The sequence below is a fragment of the Gymnoscopelus braueri genome (genome assembly GCF_963280865.1).
Source record: "Gymnoscopelus braueri genome assembly, chromosome: 4".
Lineage (NCBI taxonomy): Eukaryota > Metazoa > Chordata > Actinopteri > Myctophiformes > Myctophidae > Gymnoscopelus > Gymnoscopelus braueri.
Genome location: NC_137605.1, coordinates 1513292 through 1535324, shown reverse-complemented (window position 1 = coordinate 1535324; position 22033 = coordinate 1513292). Strand labels below are relative to the sequence as shown.

General features: G+C 44.8%; 1 protein-coding gene across 1 annotated transcript in view; it reads right to left on the bottom strand.

The window, feature by feature from the left end:
- Window positions 1-3825: 3825 nt before the first annotated feature.
- The window catches only part of kmt2bb (lysine (K)-specific methyltransferase 2Bb), a gene marked incomplete at its 5' end in the record, with an annotated part of 102254 nt that continues 84046 nt past the window's right edge, over window positions 3826-22033 (bottom strand). Inside the window, 6 exons of the mRNA XM_080427181.1 lie at window positions 3826-5047; window positions 7240-7369; window positions 8577-8660; window positions 11313-11420; window positions 17638-17890; window positions 21638-21775. Coding sequence (XP_080283307.1) covers window positions 4772-5047; window positions 7240-7369; window positions 8577-8660; window positions 11313-11420; window positions 17638-17890; window positions 21638-21775 — 989 coding nt within the window. The 3' untranslated portion in view covers window positions 3826-4771. The remainder of the gene's footprint in view (window positions 5048-7239; window positions 7370-8576; window positions 8661-11312; window positions 11421-17637; window positions 17891-21637; window positions 21776-22033) is intronic.

Genomic DNA, 22033 nt, shown 5'->3' with positions numbered 1-22033 from the left:
AATGTCCACGATTCTTCAAACAATAGCTTTGTAGCTCAATAGTATGAGCTTGTAGATCTGCTATTTTTGAATAGCCATATAAATAAAAAATATGACACAGATGCGTTCCCGGTCCTAATGGGTTAAATATCTCGTGTCTCTACATACAGTACTTACATACTTACTGCAGTGAGAAAGAACCTCAGGACCAGACAGACAGACAGACAGGCAGACAGACAGACAGACAGACAGACATGTTGAGGACCCTCATCACCACCACCAAGGCCTTGACCTTCATGCTGTGCAAAGCACGGCCCTTGATGTACGATGGCAGGACGACCACGTTACTGTATGGAAATTCAACCTTTACAAAGGTAAATCTACAGGCACAAAAATAACAAAATCAGGGCCAAAACAACAAGACCACCCTTTCTTGGGGGGAAAAGTCGATTAAAAACGAATTAAAAGACCTAAGAAAAAGCTTTGTTAAAGCTTTTTTTTAAAAGCATGGGTAGATTGTGGGGCTGTCAGGCGGTCGGGGAGGGGGGGGGGGAGGGGAGGGGGGGGCATTCCACAGGCGTGGGGCAGTGGAGCAGAAAGCCTGCTCGCCCATGGTGCGGAGGAGGTTGTCTTGGGGGTCTGGAGAAGGTTGGTGTTGGACGAGCGAAGGTTTGGCGTGGAGGTGGAGGGTTTTGTTTTGTTGTCGTTGCCAGACTGACTGTCTGTTGGGCGTCCAAGCAGGACACCGGACACCGCCTCCAGGAACAGGCTGACCAACGCAGAGCAGCTCAAGATGGACACCAGCCTGACAACAACAACCTCAGAGGAGCTGCTGCTGCTGGACAGAACCATCTGGAGGAAGAGGATTCGTATCACTGCAGCCTCAAAGCCTCAAAGCCTCAAGCACCACATAGTAAGTAAATGAAGTCATTCCTGCAGACCAGCTGCACTCACTCACTCACCTCACCTCAACTGAACTCACTCACCATTTCCTCCTGCAGTTTTAACTCATTAATACCCGAGGCCGATTCTACAAATGTCTTCATATGCTGTGTTCATAAAAAGATACATGCTACCATTCATTTTCAATGGAAACCAGCGACATGAAGATACAAAGATACATCCCACGTTTGTAGCTGTAGCTCTAGAGACAAAGATACAAATTCAAGTTGAGCTGGATTCAACTTCCAGATACAAAGATACAACTGTAGCTCAGATGTCCGCACGTTTGATGACGTCAGCGACAACGTTGAGCAACACAGATACAAAGCTACACAGTGACAAAGATGCTGTATATTTTTGTATTTTAGTATCTTTGTATCTTTGTATCTGCCCTTGTGAACGCACCATAACTTAAGTCCTAAAAGTTTTCTGAAACACTGATGCTATAATATCAATGCTGCTTTTTCATGTCAAGGACCCCCCACCATTATATGTATTTGGCCACTGACCCCCCCCCCTACCCCCATCTCAAAATATTTAGTTCCAAAGATTTGAGTTACAAATGTTCACTTAAAAATGTATATATATATATATATATATATATATATATATATATATATATATATATATATCCCCCAGAAGCAAACATTTGAATAAAAAAAAAAAAAAAAAAGATCTCACAGTAGTAAGTCGGATAAGAGCAGCTGCTAAAATTGCAAATTGTTGCACATTTGATTCCAAGAGACCGTTGTGATTTGTTCAAACATCTTAACATTTTTATTAAGCAAACAACATTATAAATAAAAAAGTGCATAGAAAAATTAAACAGGTTTAGAAATATGTATACAATTATTTACAAACTCAGGCTTTTATTTGTACAAGGTAACAAAGACACATATTTAAAGTTCACACGTATTTTCTCATTTTTATGCCTTTTACACTTTTTTATACTTTAAAATAATAACCCCACTATATATATATATAATATAGTATATATATATATATATATAACATACAGCTTTCTGAACAGGTTTCTGGGAGAGATGGTCATGGTAACTTCAGGCTTCCACTAGTGCTTTTACATCCTTCATTACACACACACACACACACACAGGCACACACACACACAGGCACACACACACACACACACACACACACACACACGTACAGGACAGTACAGCCTGAGATATACTTAGTTGTCCGTCACCTCACACACAGAACATAACATAGTTGCAGCACAACGCGTTGTACTGTGAGCTTGTAGCTCTGCAATGATCAGTGCGTGACAACTAAGTATAAAGCGGGCATAAAACCAGCTAAATGAAAGCATCGTCCTCTCTTATTCTCTCTGTTTTTGCATTAGTATTATTCCCCGAACATCTGAGGTAGAACTCCTTTAGCAAGAAGCTGGGAGTGACTCTGCTCTCGTGTTTTATTGGATAAGATGATGATGATGATGATGATGATTGATTGACACGTGTCGATACTGGGCTTGGGCGGGAGTACTGAGCTTTGCGATCACATTGATTGGACAAACACTAGATTTCTTTACGGGGGGAATCTGCTCTGAAAAAGGGGGCGGGTTTGGAGGAGAGAATAAAGCAAACATGGCGTGGGCTTGTGGAGAGCCTCCAGCAGGGGGCGGCGAGGAGACACTAAGGCCTTCGATACTCTGTCCATAAAATCCTACCAATAACGACGAAATGAAAAAAACAAAAAACTGAAAAAAAAACGAAAAAATAAAATAAAATAAAAATATCTTTAAAAAAAGACCTGCTTTAGAATAATGTCTCAAATAAAGGCTTAAATGCAATATACAAACATATCAAAACAAGATTCAAGTAAAAGAGTGAAAATAAGGAAATTGAGTGTAAAAAAAAAAAGAGGAGGGGGTGAGGGCGGGTCTCCCAATATATTAAACCGTCACCATTTTGTACACAAGAAGCACAAACAAACTTCCCAACATTATGCAGAAACATGAATAAATACAAACTAGGTCTAGAGCTCAAGCCATCCTGATCTCCGTTGATTAGAATAACAGTGTGTAGGTTCAAATAAATGAGCCCTTGCCCAACGACAGCCACATCTCAGTGTTCATTTATCCATTTGTTTAAATTAACGCTCATGATTTGACGGTGTGAGCGAAGACCGCATCAATTAAATAAAAACGCTAAGGTGCAGCGCGCATCCTGCACCCCCCCCACCACCACCGCTAGACTCCCCGCTGAGGACAACGAAGAATCTAGCCGGCTGGGAGAGGAATGCACATGCTCTCAGTGGCAACGCTTCAGTTTATTCTGTTAGCACGTTAGCAGTGCCGCTAGCACGTTAGCAGTGCCGCTACGTTAGCAGTGCCGCTAGCACGTTAGCAGTGCCGTTAGCACGTTAGCAGTGCCGCTAGCACGTTAGCAGTGCGATCTCCCCGACGCGAGTCGAGCTGCAGGGGGCGATTCTGGAGAAATGTCAAGACGAACTATTTGGACTCGTTTTGTTTTGTAAATAGTTGAACCCTCTATGAGTGCAATCCTACGGCAACAAGTTAAAACATTATTGCAAGGAGTAGAACCAGCATTTTTTACTCTTTTTTGCTAGGACAGTAATAAAATAGAAAAAAATATATATAACAAAATAAAGCAAAACTGATTTGCAGCTTAACTCTTCTTCACTCTTGGCTTGGATAGTGTTCGCTACATACACTGTACAACAATAACAACAACTAAAAGTCCATTCAACCACCTTCACACATGATCATTTAGGATTCAAAAGTTTAACAAGGAAAATCTAAATAAAATAAATCTCCCTTTCCAGTGTGAAGCCTGCGTTACACTTTGAAAATATCTGACCTACAAGCTCACACCGTGTGAGCTTGTAGGTCAGATATTTTCAGCATGCGATATACACAGGCCGAGGCTTGAGAGGGAAGGAGACGAAAGGAAAGAGGAACAGGTGGACATTATAACGCACGTCACTTAAGACAACCTGATATTCAAGTGTCTTGTTTTAAAAGTACAGTGTGTGAGCATACATAGTTCTGATCTGCATGGGCACCTCAATGAAAAACAAAAGCCTTCAAATTAAGAGCTTCTAAAAGACCCCATCAAATCTTAGCACCATGGTTGTCGCGTTTTAAAGGAAAAAAGAAATATAACTACAGTATCTACAAAGAAAATATCTACAGACAAAACAATGGGGAGAAATGTCGAAGGTGAACGAACGGCAAACATAAAAAAAAAATAAAGGTTGAAAAAGGTCCTGGCAAGCTGATTGGCTCCAGAGCTTAACGAGCTCCTCATCACTGGAGACGACGTGATTATTTAGACGTGTCCGAAAAAATTAACGAATCAGAAAACAAAACAAAAAATAAAGTAATCTCTCGCTCTCTCTTAAATAAGAAAACAAAATCAACAAATAATAAAAGCCTAGCGTTGGTTGATTGGTGATAAAACAGATAAGGCTGTGACACGCGTACGGGTGCCATAAATATCAACAGGAAAACCACAAAGAGGAGAAACACCCACGGCTCCATCGCTCTGCTAGCTCTATGCTGCACACAGATCTCTAGCGGAAGTATCTATTGGTTATAGGCTGTGGTGTGAAAGTAAAGCAGGCAAGACATGTATCAATAGTTAGTCTGTTGAGCCCGTACAGGGCGGGGCGTCTCTTCTCCTCCCCCCACAACCTCTTTGTGTCTAAACCTGCCAGAGTTACCAGCTCCAACCTCCTCTCCCAGCCTCCTAGTGGCTTAAATCCCCGACCCGTCCAGTGGAAACCTTAATGTAAGGCTTTAATAACCAGTAAACTCTCTCTCTCTCTTACGGAGGGTCCTGCCTCGTTGTCTGGTTATCGTGGTTTAGTTGAGGAAGCGGCGACATCTGCGCGCTCCGCAGTTGCAGCCGAGCTTGTTGCTGGCGTCCTCGATGGGGAACTTGTAGTCGTAGGTGAGCTCCTCGCCGCGGTAGATCTTCCTCAGGGCGAAGATGACGATGTGCTTCTGGCCCTCCACGTTGATGACCCGCGAGTAGCAGTTGGGCTCGCACGAGTGGTTGATGAAGCGCGCCGCGTTGCCGTGCATGGTGGCGTCCACCACGTCAAAGTCATCGATGCGGAACATGTAGCAGCCGATGCCCTGCGGAGACAAAGAGACAACGCTTTAACACAGTGGTTCTCAACATGTGGGCCGGGACCCTCAGGGGGGTCCACACATGATTTTGGGAGGGGGGAGGGGGGGGTCATGATTGCATAAGTCACCTAGATGACTTGGCAGCAGAGGTGGAAAAAGTACTAAAATTCTTTACTTAAGTAAAAGTACCAATACTGCAATATAAAAATACTCTGTTACAAGTAAAAGTCCAGAATTCAAAATTTACTTGAGTAAAAGTACAAAAGTATTGTCATCAAAATGTACTTAAAGTACCAAAAGTAAAAGTACTAAAATGTTTGAAAATAGCAGATCTACAAGCTCACAACGCGTCGCGATGCGACACGTTGTGAGCTTGTAGATCGGCTATTTTCAAATAGCATATGTATAAAATAGGGCTAAAGTGATTAATATATGTTTCATAATATCATAATTTCTATCTGAAAAGTAACTAGTAACTAAAGTTTTCAAATAATTGTAGTGGAGTAAAAGTACAATATTTGCCTCAGAGATGTAGTGGAGTAGAAGTAAAAGTATTGGAAATTGGAAATACTCAAGTAAAGTATAATTACCTCAACATTGTACTTAAGTAAATTTACTTAGTTACTGTCCACCACTGCTTGGCAGATAGTGATTTTTTTGGTTTATTCTTGAAATCCTTAAAAATATGACTTAGGCAACTATGCTGTGAGGCTAACAGTATGTTATTACCTTCTTTTGCATTATCTTAATTTTGTGTGTCTCAAACTCCAAACGTCACCTTTTCACCTTCTGGAAACGTCATCTTTCTACAGCTCTGACAAACTCCAAACGTGGCCTTGGTGGTAATCCATTAAAATCACGTTGGGAGCGTGATCTAATGTGTAGAATAAAGAACAGCCCCTCAACCCACTGAGCTACGGCTGCCTGTACTCAACCTGCTGTGTTTACCTCATTGTAGTGATGTGTCGTTCATGATCGATTTGTTCAAAAGAACCGGTTCATTTGTCCGTGAACGTGAACTATTTTATACCTAGGCTATTTGAAAATAGCAGATCTACAAGCTGATGCGACGCGTTGTGAGCTTGTAGATCGGCTATTTTCAAATATGTTAGTACTTTTACTTTTGGTACTTTAAGTATATTTTGATGCCAATACTTTTGTACTTTTACTCAAGTAAATTTTGAACACTAGAAAATAGCGCTGCTGAACGAGAACGTGAACGAATCATTTGAACGAATCAATGCTGTGAACGAAATCGTTTGTTCACTGAAATAAGTGTAAGCTGCAACCATTTGTGATCATATTTTAGTTTTTTTTAGGCTATGTGATGTAATGTAATTGTATTTCACCGTTTTCTGATGTTATTGTTTTTCTGTTTTTCTGTTTTGTGTGAGGACTGCGGATGAAAATTAGCATCTTTGCTAAATCCGGTGTATTTACGTTCATGTGACGTTCATTAATATGCTCTGTCCTGTCTAAATAAACAAATAAAGTAAAGTAAAGTGAAATGAACTTTTTTTCCCACCACTACTTCATTGAGTCAAGTGTGGGAGGTAAAGATACGTATTTTAGATAAAGGGTAAAGTGACCCACCTTGCCATCATAACAGAGACAAGGTGAGAGGTAAAGAGAAGGTAAAGTGACCCACCTTGCCATCGTAATAGAGACAAGGTGAGAGGTAAAGAGAAGGTAAAGTGACCCACCTTGCCATCATAATAGAGACAAGGAGAGAGGTAAAGAGAAGGTAAAGTGACCCACCTTGCCATCATAATAGAGACAAGGTGAGAGGTAAAGAGAAGGTAAAGTGACCCACCTTGCCATCATAATAGAGACAAGGAGAGAGGTAAAGAGAAGGTAAAGTGACCCACCTTGCCATCATAATAGAGACAAGGTGAGAGGTAAAGAGAAGGTAAAGTGACCCACCTTGCCATCGTAGTAGAGACAAGGTGAGAGGTAAAGAGAAGGTAAAGTGACCCACCTTGCCATCATAATAGAGACAAGGAGAGAGGTAAAGAGAAGGTAAAGTGACCCACCTTGCCATCATAATAGAGACAAGGTGAGAGGTAAAGAGAAGGTAAAGTGACCCACCTTGCCATCGTAGTAGAGACAAGGTGAGAGGTAAAGAGAAGGTAAAGTGACCCACCTTGCCATCGTAGTAGAGACAAGGTGAGAGGTAAAGAGAAGGTAAAGTGACCCACCTTGCCATCGTAGTACTTCTCTCTCTTGTCGGTGAGAACAGAGCGGATGACGTTCCCAGCGTATTCTATGACCATCTCTCCAGCCTCGATGTTCCTCTTACAGAACAGACCGCGGCCGTGGATAGCAGACCTGGCAACACAACAAGCACACAGTCAGTGGGGGAGCAGGGACTGCTTTTATTAGGTAAATCTTGTATGGGGGTCCCTGAACTAAATGTGCTGAGATGGGGGTCTGTGGACAAATACATGATTCATGTGGGGGTCTGTGGACATGAAAAGTGTGAGAAGCAGTGCATTAGGAGGAGACGTGAATAACTCCTCCTCCTCAGGCTGATCAGACTGGATTGAAAACAGTGAAAAACAGGAAACTGTTGAAGGTTAATAAAACTCTGTTCAACAGGATAGGAGGAGGAAACACAGCGTTGGGGAGGTGATAGGAGGAGGAGGAAACACAGCGTTAGGGAGGTGATAGGAGGAGGAAACACAGCGTTAGGGAGGTGATAGGAGGAGGAGGAAACACAGCGTTAGGGAGGTGATAGGAGGAGGAGGAAACGCAGCGTTGGGGAGGTGCCCACAACCCTGAAGAATAACAACCAGTTTAGACAAAAACAAATAAATCTCCATGAATTCAAGGCTTCATTGGGTGTGTAATTGATAGAAAATAAGTCATTTTTTGGGTGAACTACTCCTTTAAAAAGAGTCCCAGTCACACTGCTCAGTTGCCTTTATTTCAGCATGGTAAGACAAAGATTAAAGATGTAGCATCTGTAGCACATTCATAATCTTTGCCTAGCCATGCTGAAATAAAGGCTTTTTTCTTCAACAGCGTGCCTGGGACTCTTTTCAGAGTTTATCTACCTAACCATTTACTCTGAGCTGAGGAAAGGACCTTAAACTGTGTTTATGATGTCAGAACCACTGACCCCCCCCCCCCCCCCCCCCCATTTCAAGCAGGGCAGCTTCAGCTCGCCATAACTCCACTGCAAGACAATATGTCTGACTAAAACTTTGGTATGAAAACCCACATTGTTTTATTTAACAAAGTATCCTATATCATAACATGTCTGAAATGTTTTAACAAACAACCTTGAGAGTTCAGTGAGTTATGATGGTTTGAATAGCGGCCAGACATCCATGATAAGCAAACCTGGCAACACTGACTCACTGACCTTTAAACCCCCACAAACCTGGCAACACTGACTCACTGACCTGTAAACCCCCACAAACCTGGCAACACTGACCTGTAAACCCCCACAAACCTGGCAACACTGACCTGTAAACCCCCACAAACCTGGCAACACTGACCTGTAAACCCCCACAAACCTGGCAACACTGACCTGTAAACCCCCACAGCCTCTTTGGATGTCCTCTCCAGGTGTCTGAACCTCATGGCCATCGGCAGCTCCAGACTGGTGGCTCGTCTAAACAAGGAGAAGAGTTTAAGAGATTCAACACATTCACTTCATCTGTCACTTCAGTTATTCTGCCCTGTGCAATGTTGTATTAGGAAACCTAAAAGGCTTCATATGTTCTACTGTTCAATGGCTAAACACACAATTAAAATCGTTAATCGCAATTATTTCATTGACAATTAACTGATTCACTGCCAATCACGTAGATCTACGCGAACCTATTTAAAGCCGCCACGTGCCAATCGCGTTTTTTTTTTTTACAATTTGACCCAAAGACCAAGGAGATGATTTTTCGAAGATCTAGACTCCTATCCACTTCCTTGTTAACTTAAAACTTAAAGATTCTGTATCTCGGCTCCTGAGTACTTTTTTATTTTCAATGAAAAACTCTGGCACTGGCTAAAAAAATATGAAAATACCAGTTAATGGGTTAATTGTCAACTTAAATTTGACTGGGTTGACATCTGTGTCAGTGCAGAGACATTAAATACAACAGGGTATGACATGAATGAAACATGTTCTCAGACCATGCAGAAAACAACAGCTCTGTGTCTGCTTCGACTGTTGTAAAACAGTCTGGGTGATTAGATTTGCATATCACTGTCATGGGATAAAGGACATGAGTTATCATACTGAGTTTGTCAACAAAGCAGAACGTGTAAAAACATGGACCATACAGAGGATGAGTTACGCTTCATTCTCTCTCTCTCTCTCACACAGACGTCAGTGACATCTGGCCTGGTGGATGTGAGGAGTTCATCTCTCCAATGTCATTGACATTGGAGAGTCACCAACTGAACTGTATATGTTTTATATGTATGTTTTGTATAGATCAGTGGTTTTCAACCTTTTTCATACCAAGGACCCCTAAATTGATATACATTTGGCCGCGGACCCCCATCTGAAAATGTTTTGTGCCAGGGACCCCCAGAAGTAAAGATTTGAGGTTAAAAATGTTTGCTTTAAAAATATATATTCAAAGATTCAGGATTTTTCAAAAATAGCAGATCTACAAGCTCATAGCGCAGCACTTGTAGATCTGCTATTTTTGAATAGCCAAAGCTAGCTGGTTAAAATGATTGTGACGCTATGTTAACCAATTTAGCTGGGGACCCCCTGGTACCCCTCCAAGGACCACTGGTTGAAAACCACTGGTATAGATGATGCTCGTATAGATGTTTACATGGATCTCTATGGAAACACAACACTAGTGCAGCTCCAATGTTTATAAACAGCAACGCATGAAATCAATTAGGACATTTAAATGAAACCATGGGGAAACCCCCCCCCCCCGCCCGCTCTGGGTCTGCTGTAAAAGATCATCTTGAAGCTTTGTTTGATCTGCACATGGCCGGCCGTGGGATGAAGATGATGTAAGATACCATGGTGAGTTTGTCAACAAACATTACTATACAGAGGAACACACACACACACACACACACACACACACACACACTACAGTTCTCAACAGAGACTGAAAATGAAGTCCCGGCCCTAACTGGGCCCTACTGGGCCGGCCCGAGGCTCAGCCCGGCCCAAACAATTACCATACTTTTAGGCCCGAAAACCCCGAAAAAGGTGTCATTATGAGCTTAACTCTTAAACTGACAGAGTTCTTTTTTTTTTACCCTCACAGACTGCCAGACTTTTCTAAGCTAGTACTTAGATTTATTTTTATTTTTTTTGTCCGTTTATTTTTAACATTGAAGTGAATGGAGCAGCAAATTTTTGGAAAATGTGATCTCCTGGTTCTTTGTGACGAACGGAAAAACCCCCAAAAGATTTTTTTTTTGTAAAAAATACTTTTTGCCAAAAACGTTTATAAAGGTTTTTAGCAGGTAATGTCCTCAATGTCAAGCATCCAACAAGCTTTGAACTGAGCAGATTGGACCGTCTGTTCCAGAGAAAATGGCCAAAAACGGCCACTTTCGCAGATTTTCGATTGAGTTTTGGCCACTGTCACCTGTTTTTCTTTAATAACACAGGCTAGGAAGGTCGGACGGAGACAAACTAATTAGATACCTGAGTGAACTTTGACATTTCTGTCGGCCTTATTGTTAGGCCTCTAGGGGCAAATTAAATAACATTTTTGGGGGTAATAGACTCTTTCTTAATTTTTTTTCTTTTCTTCTTCACAGAACCCGAGGCTTGGCCCACCCCGACTAATTAGCATAGATTTTGGACCCGGCCCCAAAACGTCGGGTCGGTCGGGTAGGGTCGGATTCGGGCACCCACCTCTTCAGGAAACACTACCCTTCCTCTCTGCCTGGCCTACTTGTTGTTAACTAGTTGTACGAACGCTTGTTTTCTATTATTGTATTGTTTATTGGATCTTGTTTAGTCGATACACTTATTTGTTTTAGCTCATGCTCATTTGATTTAGCTATTTTGTCTCATCTGTTTAAGGAAATAGGTAGCTGATATATTGCACTTTTACCTTAGCGCTAGGTATACTCTTGGTTGCTTGTTTTTGCAGAAAATGCACTTCAGACTTCTGGTGATTAGTAGTTTTCGTTCCCTACCTATGTTGAATACACTTATTGTAAGTTGCTTTGGATAAAAGCGTCTGCTAAATGACTGTAATGTAATGTAATGGGCAGAATTTGGGAACACACACACACACACACACACACACACACACACACACACACAGTCACAGACCTGGTGGATTTGAGTAGAACCTCATCCTCCTCATCATCATAAGGCAGGATGTCAGGCAGCTGTCTGTGCTGAGAGGCCAGGAAGTTGAACATGTCAAACGTGGACTTCCTGTAAAAGAAAAACAGGATGTAGGGAGAACAGAACATTGATTAAAGGGACACTTCACAGCTACAGATAAGACCTGTTTTAGATTCCCGCTCTTACACCAAGACAATGTAATGTTATGTGAATGATTTCTGTTCTTACACTAAACAATGTAATGTTATGTGAATGATTTCTGTTCTTACACTAAACAATGTAATGGTTATGTGAATGATTTCTAATATCAGTGGTGGAAAAAGTACTCAAATGTTTTACTTAAGTAAAAGTATCAATACTGCTGTAATGCTCCGTTACAAGTAAAAGTCCGGAATTAAAAATGTACTTGAGTAAAAGTACAAAAGTATTGGTATCAAAATGTACTTAACAAAAGTAAAAAGTACTAAAATGTTTGAAGATTGCAGATCTACAGAAGTAAAAGTGGAGTAGAAGTAAAAGTATAGACAATCGGAAATGCTCCAGTAAAGTAAAAGTACCTCAAAATTGTACTTAAGTACGGTACTTGAGTAAATGTACTTAGTTACTTTACACCACTGCCTAATATGGAAGGAGGTTCATAGTGAAAGTTATAAATAAATGAACAGGTTGTTCCAGGTTCATAGTGAAACAGAACAGTGTGTGAGCACTCAGACAGACAGGGGGAGTGTGTGTGTGTGTGTGTGTGTGTGTGTGTGTGTGTGTGGGAGGTTACAGACATATGAGCCAGACAGCTGTAGTGGAACTACTTCTACGCACTAAGCATTCATCTCAGCCCACGGAGGGGAAACACCGTACGTTGGTCTGAGATCACACACCTTCCCCTTAATGAGCACAGCTTCACATTCAGGTGATTCCAGAGAAGAACCAAACAGAAACTATGATCAAACAAACCCTGTGACTGTCGACTGGTCACGTAGAATGTTAACTCATTACGACCAGGAACGCATCCGTGTCATTTTTACATTTCTGTGGCTATTAATAAAACAGCAGATCTACAAGCTCATAGCGCGGCTCGGTGCTGCGCCATGGACTTGTAGATCTGCTATTTTTGAAAAATCGTGAAAATGTGTGCAAATCTCAAATACATATCTATAAATGTTTTCTAAATCCTAACAGTATGTTATTATACTGTATCAGTGGTGCTCCACCCTTTTCATGTCAAGGACCCCCCAAAATGATATGTATTTGGCCGCGGACCCCCATCTCAACATATGTTGTTCCAGGGACCCCCAGAAGCGAAGATCAAATAGTTAAAAAATGTGCTTTCAAAAAATATATATACATTCAAAGATTTGCACAAATTTTCACGATTTTTCAAAAAGAAAATACCTGATCTACAAGCTCACCGCGCTATGAGCTTGTAGATCTGCTATTTTTGAATAGCCAAAGAAATCGAAAAATAACACGTTAAGCGCTGGAGGTCATCTTATAAAGGATGACGCCTGGCAAGGCCGTCAGAAACAGAACCACAGCCAGGCTCCACCAGGAACCGTTGACACCGTCGGCAATGAATCAAACCATAAGTTGTAATTCTTTCCCAGGAACCCACGTCTCAGGTTCACTTCCCGCCCTGCTGGCGTAGGGAGTTCAGTTTAACTGTACAGTTTAACCACATGAACCCTAGCATCCTCGTTCTGGACATGTCATAATAGGCGGACATTCAGTGAAAGCAGCAGATCCACAAGCTCACAACGGGTCTCAAAAAGTAGATCTTGCAGATCAGTAATTAATGCCAAAGAGATTTGGTGGGGAAAAAGCAACACACCGACTTTCAGCATATTGAATATTTCATATGAAAAACGCCCTTTCCCTTAAGACAAGTGTTTTTATTTTTCAAGAGCCACAAAGCTTTATGATCCACAGATCAAACCACAGTGTTATTTTCCCAGAAACCGATGTCTCAACATCTCGTCACAGTTCACCCACAACTTGCTTTGGGAGTTCCAACTCTCAGCATGGGATTAGTTCTAGGACGTCACAAGGGTAAACATCCGGACTTGCGAGGCTCACAGTTGCTCCGATCTGCACTAAACTTGTCAAAGGCAGACCCCTGAACTTGGGTCTGCCTTTGACAATAGTCACACCAAGAAAACTAAATTGCACACATATGGGGGGGGGCGGCGGTGGGGGGCTACAGCAGTGTTACAGCAGTGTTACAGCAGTGTTACACAGTGTTACAGCAGTGTTTAACACTTCAAATGGTCATAGCTCAGTGACCATTGCTCTGATCAGCACAACATAGGACTAGATTTTCATCAAACAGAAAATCTAGTTTGATCAAAAAAGGCCCATTCCCTCCCTTCCTCCACAGCGGGCCATAGCGGAATGGTTAGAGGGCCCGTCTGGGAGGCTGGAGGTCCCAGGTTCGATTCCAGGCCTCAGCAACATGTCCCTGAGCAAGACACTGCTCCCCCTCGGTGCCCAGCCCACACAGAGCGGGCACAGCCCCTCACATAGCGGGCACAGTCCACACATAGCGGGCACAGCCCCTCACATAGCGGGCACAGTCCACACATAGCGGGCACAGCCCCACACATAGCGGGCACAGCCCACACATAGCGGGCACAGCCCACACATAGCGGGCACAGCCCACACATAGCGGGCACAGCCCCACACATAGCGGGCACAGCCCACACATAGCGGGCACAGCCCACACATAGCGGGCACAGTCCACACATAGCGGGCACAGCCCACACATAGCGGGCACAGTCCACACATAGCGGGCACAGCCCACACATAGCGGGCACAGCCCACACATAGCGGGCACAGTCCACACATAGCGGGCACAGCCCACACATAGCGGGCACAGCCCACACATAGAGGGCACAGCCCACACATAGCGGGCACAGTCCACACATAGCGGGCACAGCCCACACATAGCGGGCACAGCCCACACATAGCGGGCACAGTCCACACATAGCGGGCACAGCCCACACATAGCGGGCACAGTCCACACATAGCGGGCACAGCCCACACATAGCGGGCACAGTCCACACATAGCGGGCACAGCCCACACATAGCGGGCACAGTCCACACATAGAGGGCACAGCCCACACATAGCGGGCACAGTCCACACATAGCGGGCACAGCCCACACATAGAGGGCACAGCCCACACATAGCGGGCACAGTCCACACATAGCGGGCACAGTCCACACATAGCGGGCACAGTCCACACATAGCGGGCACAGCCCACACATAGCGGGCACAGTCCACACATAGCGGGCACAGCCCCTCACATAGCGGGCACAGTCCACACATAGCGGGCACAGCCCACACATAGCGGGCACAGTCCCTCAGATAGCGGGCACAGTCCCTCAGATAGCGGGCACAGTCCCTCACATAGCGGGCACAGCCCACACATAGCGGGCACAGCCCACACATAGCGGGCACAGTCCCTCACATAGCGGGCACAGCCCACACATAGCGGGCACAGCCCCTCACATAGCGGGCACAGCCCACACATAGCGGGCACAGCCCCTCACATAGCGGGCACAGTCCCTCACATAGCGGGCACAGCCCACACATAGCGGGCACAGCCCCTCACATAGCGGGCACAGCCCCTCACATAGCGGGCACAGCCCACACATAGCGGGCACAGCCCCTCACATAGCGGGCACAGCCCACACATAGCGGGCACAGTCCCTCACATAGCGGGCACAGCCCCTCACATAGCGGGCACAGTCCCTCACATAGCGGGCACAGCCCACACATAGCGGGCACAGCCCCTCACATAGCGGGCACAGCCCACACATAGCGGGCACAGCCCCTCACATAGCGGGCACAGCCCACACATAGCGGGCACAGCCCCTCACATAGCGGGCACAGTCCCTCACATAGCGGGCACAGCCCACACATAGCGGGCACAGCCCACACATAGCGGGCACAGCCCCTCACATAGCGGGCACAGCCCACACATAGCGGGCACAGCCCCTCACATAGCGGGCACAGCCCCTCACATAGCGGGCACAGCCCACACATAGCGGGCACAGCCCCTCACATAGCGGGCACAGCCCACACATAGCGGGCACAGTCCCTCACATAGCGGGCACAGCCCACACATAGCAGGCACAGCCCACACATAGCGGGCACAGCCCCTCACATAGCGGGCACAGCCCACACATAGCGGGCACAGCCCACACATAGCGGGCACAGCCCACACATAGCGGGCACAGTCCACACATAGCGGGCACAGTCCACACATAGCGGGCACAGTCCACACATAGCGGGCACAGTCCACACATAGCGGGCACAGCCCACACATAGCGGGCACAGCCCCTCACATAGCGGGCACAGCCCACACATAGCGGGCACAGTCCACACATAGCGGGCACAGTCCACACATAGCGGGCACAGCCCACACATAGCGGGCACAGTCCACACATAGCGGGCACAGTCCACACATAGCGGGCACAGCCCACACATAGCGGGCACAGCCCACACATAGCGGGCACAGCCCACACATAGCGGGCACAGTCCACACATAGCGGGCACAGCCCACACATAGCGGGCACAGCCCACACATAGCGGGCACAGTCCACACATAGCGGGCACAGTCCACACATAGCGGGCACAGCCCACACATAGCGGGCACAGTCCACACATAGCGGGCACAGCCCACACATAGCGGGCACAGTCCACACATAGCGGGCACAGCCCACACATAGCGGGCACAGCCCACACATAGCGGGCACAGTCCACACATAGCGGGCACAGTCCACACATAGCGGGCACAGTCCACACATAGCGGGCACAGCCCCTCACATAGCGGGCACAGCCCACACATAGCGGGCACAGTCCACACATAGCGGGCACAGCCCACACATAGCGGGCACAGCCCACACATAGCGGGCACAGCCCACACATAGCGGGCACAGTCCACACATAGCGGGCACAGCCCCTCACATAGCGGGCACAGCCCACACATAGCGGGCACAGTCCACACATAGCGGGCACAGCCCACACATAGCGGGCACAGCCCCTCACATAGCGGGCACAGCCCACACATAGCGGGCACAGCCCCTCACATAGCGGGCACAGCCCACACATAGCGGGCACAGCCCACACATAGCGGGCACAGCCCACACATAGCGGGCACAGCCCACACATAGCGGGCACAGTCCACACATAGCGGGCACAGTCCACACATAGCGGGCACAGCCCCTCACATAGCGGGCACAGCCCACACATAGCGGGCACAGCCCACACATAGCGGGCACAGTCCACACATAGCGGGCACAGCCCACACATAGCGGGCACAGCCCACACATAGCGGGCACAGTCCACACATAGCGGGCACAGCCCCTCACATAGCGGGCACAGCCCCTCACATAGCGGGCACAGTCCACACATAGCGGGCACAGCCCCTCACATAGCGGGCACAGCCCCTCACATAGCGGGCACAGCCCACACATAGCGGGCACAGTCCCTCACATAGCGGGCACAGCCCACACATAGCGGGCACAGCCCACACATAGCGGGCACAGTCCACACATAGCAGGCACAGTCCACACATAGCGGGCACAGCCCACACATAGCGGGCACAGCCCACACATAGCGGGCACAGTCCACACATAGCGGGCACAGCCCACACATAGCGGGCACAGTCCACACATAGCGGGCACAGCCCACACATAGCGGGCACAGCCCACACATAGCGGGCACAGTCCACACATAGCGGGCACAGCCCACACATAGCGGGCACAGTCCACACATAGCGGGCACAGTCCACACATAGCGGGCACAGCCCACACATAGCGGGCACAGTCCACACATAGCGGGCACAGCCCACACATAGCGGGCACAGTCCACACATAGCGGGCACAGCCCACACATAGCGGGCACAGTCCACACATAGCGGGCACAGCCCACACATAGCGGGCACAGCCCACACATAGCGGGCACAGTCCACACATAGCGGGCACAGCTCACACATAGCGGGCACAGTCCCTCACATAGCGGGCACAGCTCACACATAGCGGGCACAGCCCACACATAGCGGGCACAGCCCACACATAGCGGGCACAGTCCACACATAGCGGGCACAGCCCACACATAGCGGGCACAGTCCCTCACATAGCGGGCACAGCCCACACATAGCGGGCACAGTCCACACATAGCGGGCACAGCCCACACATAGTGGGCACAGCCCACACATAGCGGGCACAGTCCCTCACATAGCGGGCACAGCCCACACATAGCGGGCACAGTCCACACATAGCGGGCACGGCTCACACACACACATATTACCTCAGGTGGAGCTCGGAGCGGGCACAGCCGCTGGGGTTGACGGGCAGGTCTTCCTCCTGGCTGAGCTGCTTGAAGAAGCGGAAGGCGTAGCGTTGGCACCGCGCTGCCCCCTGCAGCTGCTCCAGCAGGAAGAGCACGGCGTCGTGCAGCAGACCCAGCATGCGGCTGCCCGTCATGCCAAGGAACGTCAGCTCCCTCAGCCTGGCGATGGCCCGCGCCTCCTGCACGCCGTCCATCACTGTCCGCCACGCCACTGGGGGTTACATAGGAAAATATATTAATATATAAATATATATCAATATTCTGGATATTCAGGCATTTCATTCATGGTCGTGTGCATAGAAACATCATAATAGTCTTTACAGGCAGACTGTTCAATCACACACTCTGTATGTCGGAAAATCGGAAAATACAGCTGAAAATCCTTGAAACTAAAAAGTTTGAGAACCACTGGTGTTGTAATAGTTCAGCAGATGTGAAGCAAGCTCTGACAGTGTGATAAAACTCCACACTGGTTATTATGTATAACTAACACACACCCAGTGAAGTGTGCAGGCGAAAGTAGTTGCAAACGTGTGGCTAAGAAACAGCTGACATTTGGGGGAAGCGAAAAACGGGCTTCGGTGTTCCGTGCACATGGTAATGGTCAATGTCTGTGTGCAAATCAGAGCAATTGCTCCAGCCAGTGAGGAGAACCGGGCACACAGTTTCTCTCACCACGGTCGACCACAGAGGTTTGACAAATTATAGGAGGATATTAAATAAAGGTCTCACCCTCTACACTGTCTGCCTCCACACTGGTTATTAATTATGTATAATATTAAATAAAGGTCTCACCCTCTATACTGTCTGCCTCCACACTGGTTATTAATTATGTATAATATTAAATAAAGGTCTCACCCTCTATACTGTCTGCCTCCACACTGGTTATTAATTATGTATAATATTAAATAAAGGTCTCACCCTCTATGCTGTCTGCCTCCACACTGGTTATTAATTATGTATAATATTAAATAAAGGTCTCACCCTCTATACTGTCTGCCTCCACACTGGTTATTAATTATGCATAATATTAAATAAAGGTCTCACCCTCTATGCTGTCTGCCTCCACACTGGTTATTAATTATTATATAATATTAAATAAAGGTCTCACCCTCTATGCTGTCTGCCTCCACACTGGTTATTAATTATTGTATAATATTAAATAAAGGTCTCACCCTCTATGCTGTCTGTCTCCACACTGGTTATTAATTATGTATAATATTAAATAAAGGTCTCACCCTCTATGCTGTCTGCCTCCACACTGGTTATTAATTATGTATAATATTAAATAAAGGTCTCACCCTCTATGCTGTCTGCCTCCACACTGGTTATTAATTATGTATAATATTAAATAAAGGTCTCACCCTCTATACTGTCTGCCTCCACACTGGTTATTAATTATTATATAATATTAAAGAAAGGTCTCACCCTCTATGCTGTCTGCCTCCACACTGGTTATTAATTATTATATAATATTAAAGAAAGGTCTCACCCTCTATACTGTCTGTCTCCACACTGGTTATTAATTATGCATAATATTAAATAAAGGTCTCACCCTCTATACTGTCTGCCTCCACACTGGTTATTAATTATGTATAATATTAAATAAAGGTCTTACCCTCTATGCTGTCTGCCTCCACACTGGTTATTAATTATGCATAATATTAAAAAAAGGTCTCACCCTCTATGCTGTCTGCCTCCACACTGGTTATTAATTATTATATAATATTAAATAAAGGTCTCACCCTCTATGCTGTCTGCCTCCACACTGGTTATTAATTATGTATAATATTAAATAAAGGTCTCACCCTCTATGCTGTCTGTCTCCACACTGGTTATTAATTATGTATAATATTAAATAAAGGTCTCACCCTCTATACTGTCTGTCTCCACACTGGTTATTAATTATGCATAATATTAAATAAAGGTCTCACCCTCTATGCTGTCTGCCTCCACACTGGTTATTAATTATGCATAATATTAAATAAAGGTCTCACCCTCTATGCTGTCTGCCTCCACACTGGTTATTAATTATTATATAATATTAAATAAAGGTCTCACCCTCTATGCTGTCTGCCTCCACACTGGTTATTAATTATGTATAATATTAAATAAAGGTCTCACCCTCTATGCTGTCTGTCTCCACACTGGTTATTAATTATGTATAATATTAAATAAAGGTCTCACCCTCTATACTGTCTGTCTCCACACTGGTTATTAATTATGCATAATATTAAATAAAGGTCTCACCCTCTATGCTGTCTGCCTCCACACTGGTTATTAATTATGTATAATATTAAATAAAGGTCTCACCCTCTATACTGTCTGTCTCCACACTGGTTATTAATTATGCATAATATTAAATAAAGGTCTCACCCTCTATGCTGTCTGCCTCCACACTGGTTATTAATTATGTATAATATTAAATAAAGGTCTCACCCTCTATGCTGTCTGTCTCCACACTGGTTATTAATTATTATATAATATTAAATAAAGGTCTCACCCTCTATACTGTCTGCCTCCACACTGGTTATTAATTATGCATAATATTAAATAAAGGTCTCACCCTCTATACTGTCTGTCTCCACACTGGTTATTAATTATGCATAATATTAAATAAAGGTCTCACCCTCTATGCTGTCTGCCTCCACACTGGTTATTAATTATGTATAATATTAAATAAAGGTCTCACCCTCTATGCTGTCTGTCTCCACACTGGTTATTAATTATTATATAATATTAAATAAAGGTCTCACCCTCTATGCTGTCTGCCTCCACACTGGTTATTAATTATGTATAATATTAAATAAAGGTCTCACCCTCTATGCTGTCTGCCTCCACACTGGTTATTAATTATGTATAATATTAAATAAAGGTCTCACCCTCTATGCTGTCTGCCTCCACACTGGTTATTAATTATGTATAATATTAAATAAAGGTCTCACCCTCTATACTGTCTGTCTCCACACTGGTTATTAATTATGCATAATATTAAATAAAGGTCTCACCCTCTATGCTGTCTGCCTCCACACTGGTTATTAATTATGCATAATATTAAATAAAGGTCTCACCCTCTATGCTGTCTGCCTCCACACTGGTTATTAATTATTATATAATATTAAATAAAGGTCTCACCCTCTATGCTGTCTGCCTCCACACTGGTTATTAATTATGTATAATATTAAATAAAGGTCTCACCCTCTATGCTGTCTGTCTCCACACTGGTTATTAATTATGTATAATATTAAATAAAGGTCTCACCCTCTATACTGTCTGTCTCCACACTGGTTATTAATTATGCATAATATTAAATAAAGGTCTCACCCTCTATGCTGTCTGCCTCCACACTGGTTATTAATTATGTATAATATTAAATAAAGGTCTCACCCTCTATACTGTCTGTCTCCACACTGGTTATTAATTATGCATAATATTAAATAAAGGTCTCACCCTCTATGCTGTCTGCCTCCACACTGGTTATTAATTATGTATAATATTAAATAAAGGTCTCACCCTCTATGCTGTCTGTCTCCACACTGGTTATTAATTATTATATAATATTAAATAAAGGTCTCACCCTCTATACTGTCTGCCTCCACACTGGTTATTAATTATGTATAATATTAAATAAAGGTCTTACCCTCTATGCTGTCTGCCTCCACACTGGTTATTAATTATTATATAATATTAAATAAAGGTCTCACCCTCTATGCTGTCTGTCTCCACACTGGTTATTAATTATGTATAATATTAAATAAAGGTCTCACCCTCTATGCTGTCTGTCTCCACACTGGTTATTAATTATTATATAATATTAAATAAAGGTCTCACCCTCTATGCTGTCTGCCTCCACACTGGTTATTAATTATTATATAATATTAAATAAAGGTCTTACCCTCTATGCTGTCTGCCTCCACACTGGTTATTAATTATGTATAATATTAAATAAAGGTCTCACCCTCTATGCTGTCTGCCTCCACACTGAAGCCATCGTCGCTGGTAATGTGGAAGCGGAGGTGAGGCTGGTCTCTGCTGGGAGGATAATCTTCATCTTCATCTGACGGTAAAGCTTCCTCATCTGAGCTGGAAGCAGCACCTAAACACCAACAACACAATATGTTGATGTTTTATGCAAAACACATCAAATGGAGGTCCATGGCCTAATGCATGATGTAACAGGGGGTCCTTGAGATGAAAAGGCTTGAGAATCACTGGTATAGACTAGAGTAATGTCAACTCCATGGACAGACTGAAGTACCAGAATCATGGCAATGCATCTTTAACCATTAAAGCCAGGAAAACATCTGTGTCATTTTAGATTTTTTTGCGTTGGCCATTCAAAAATAGCAGATAT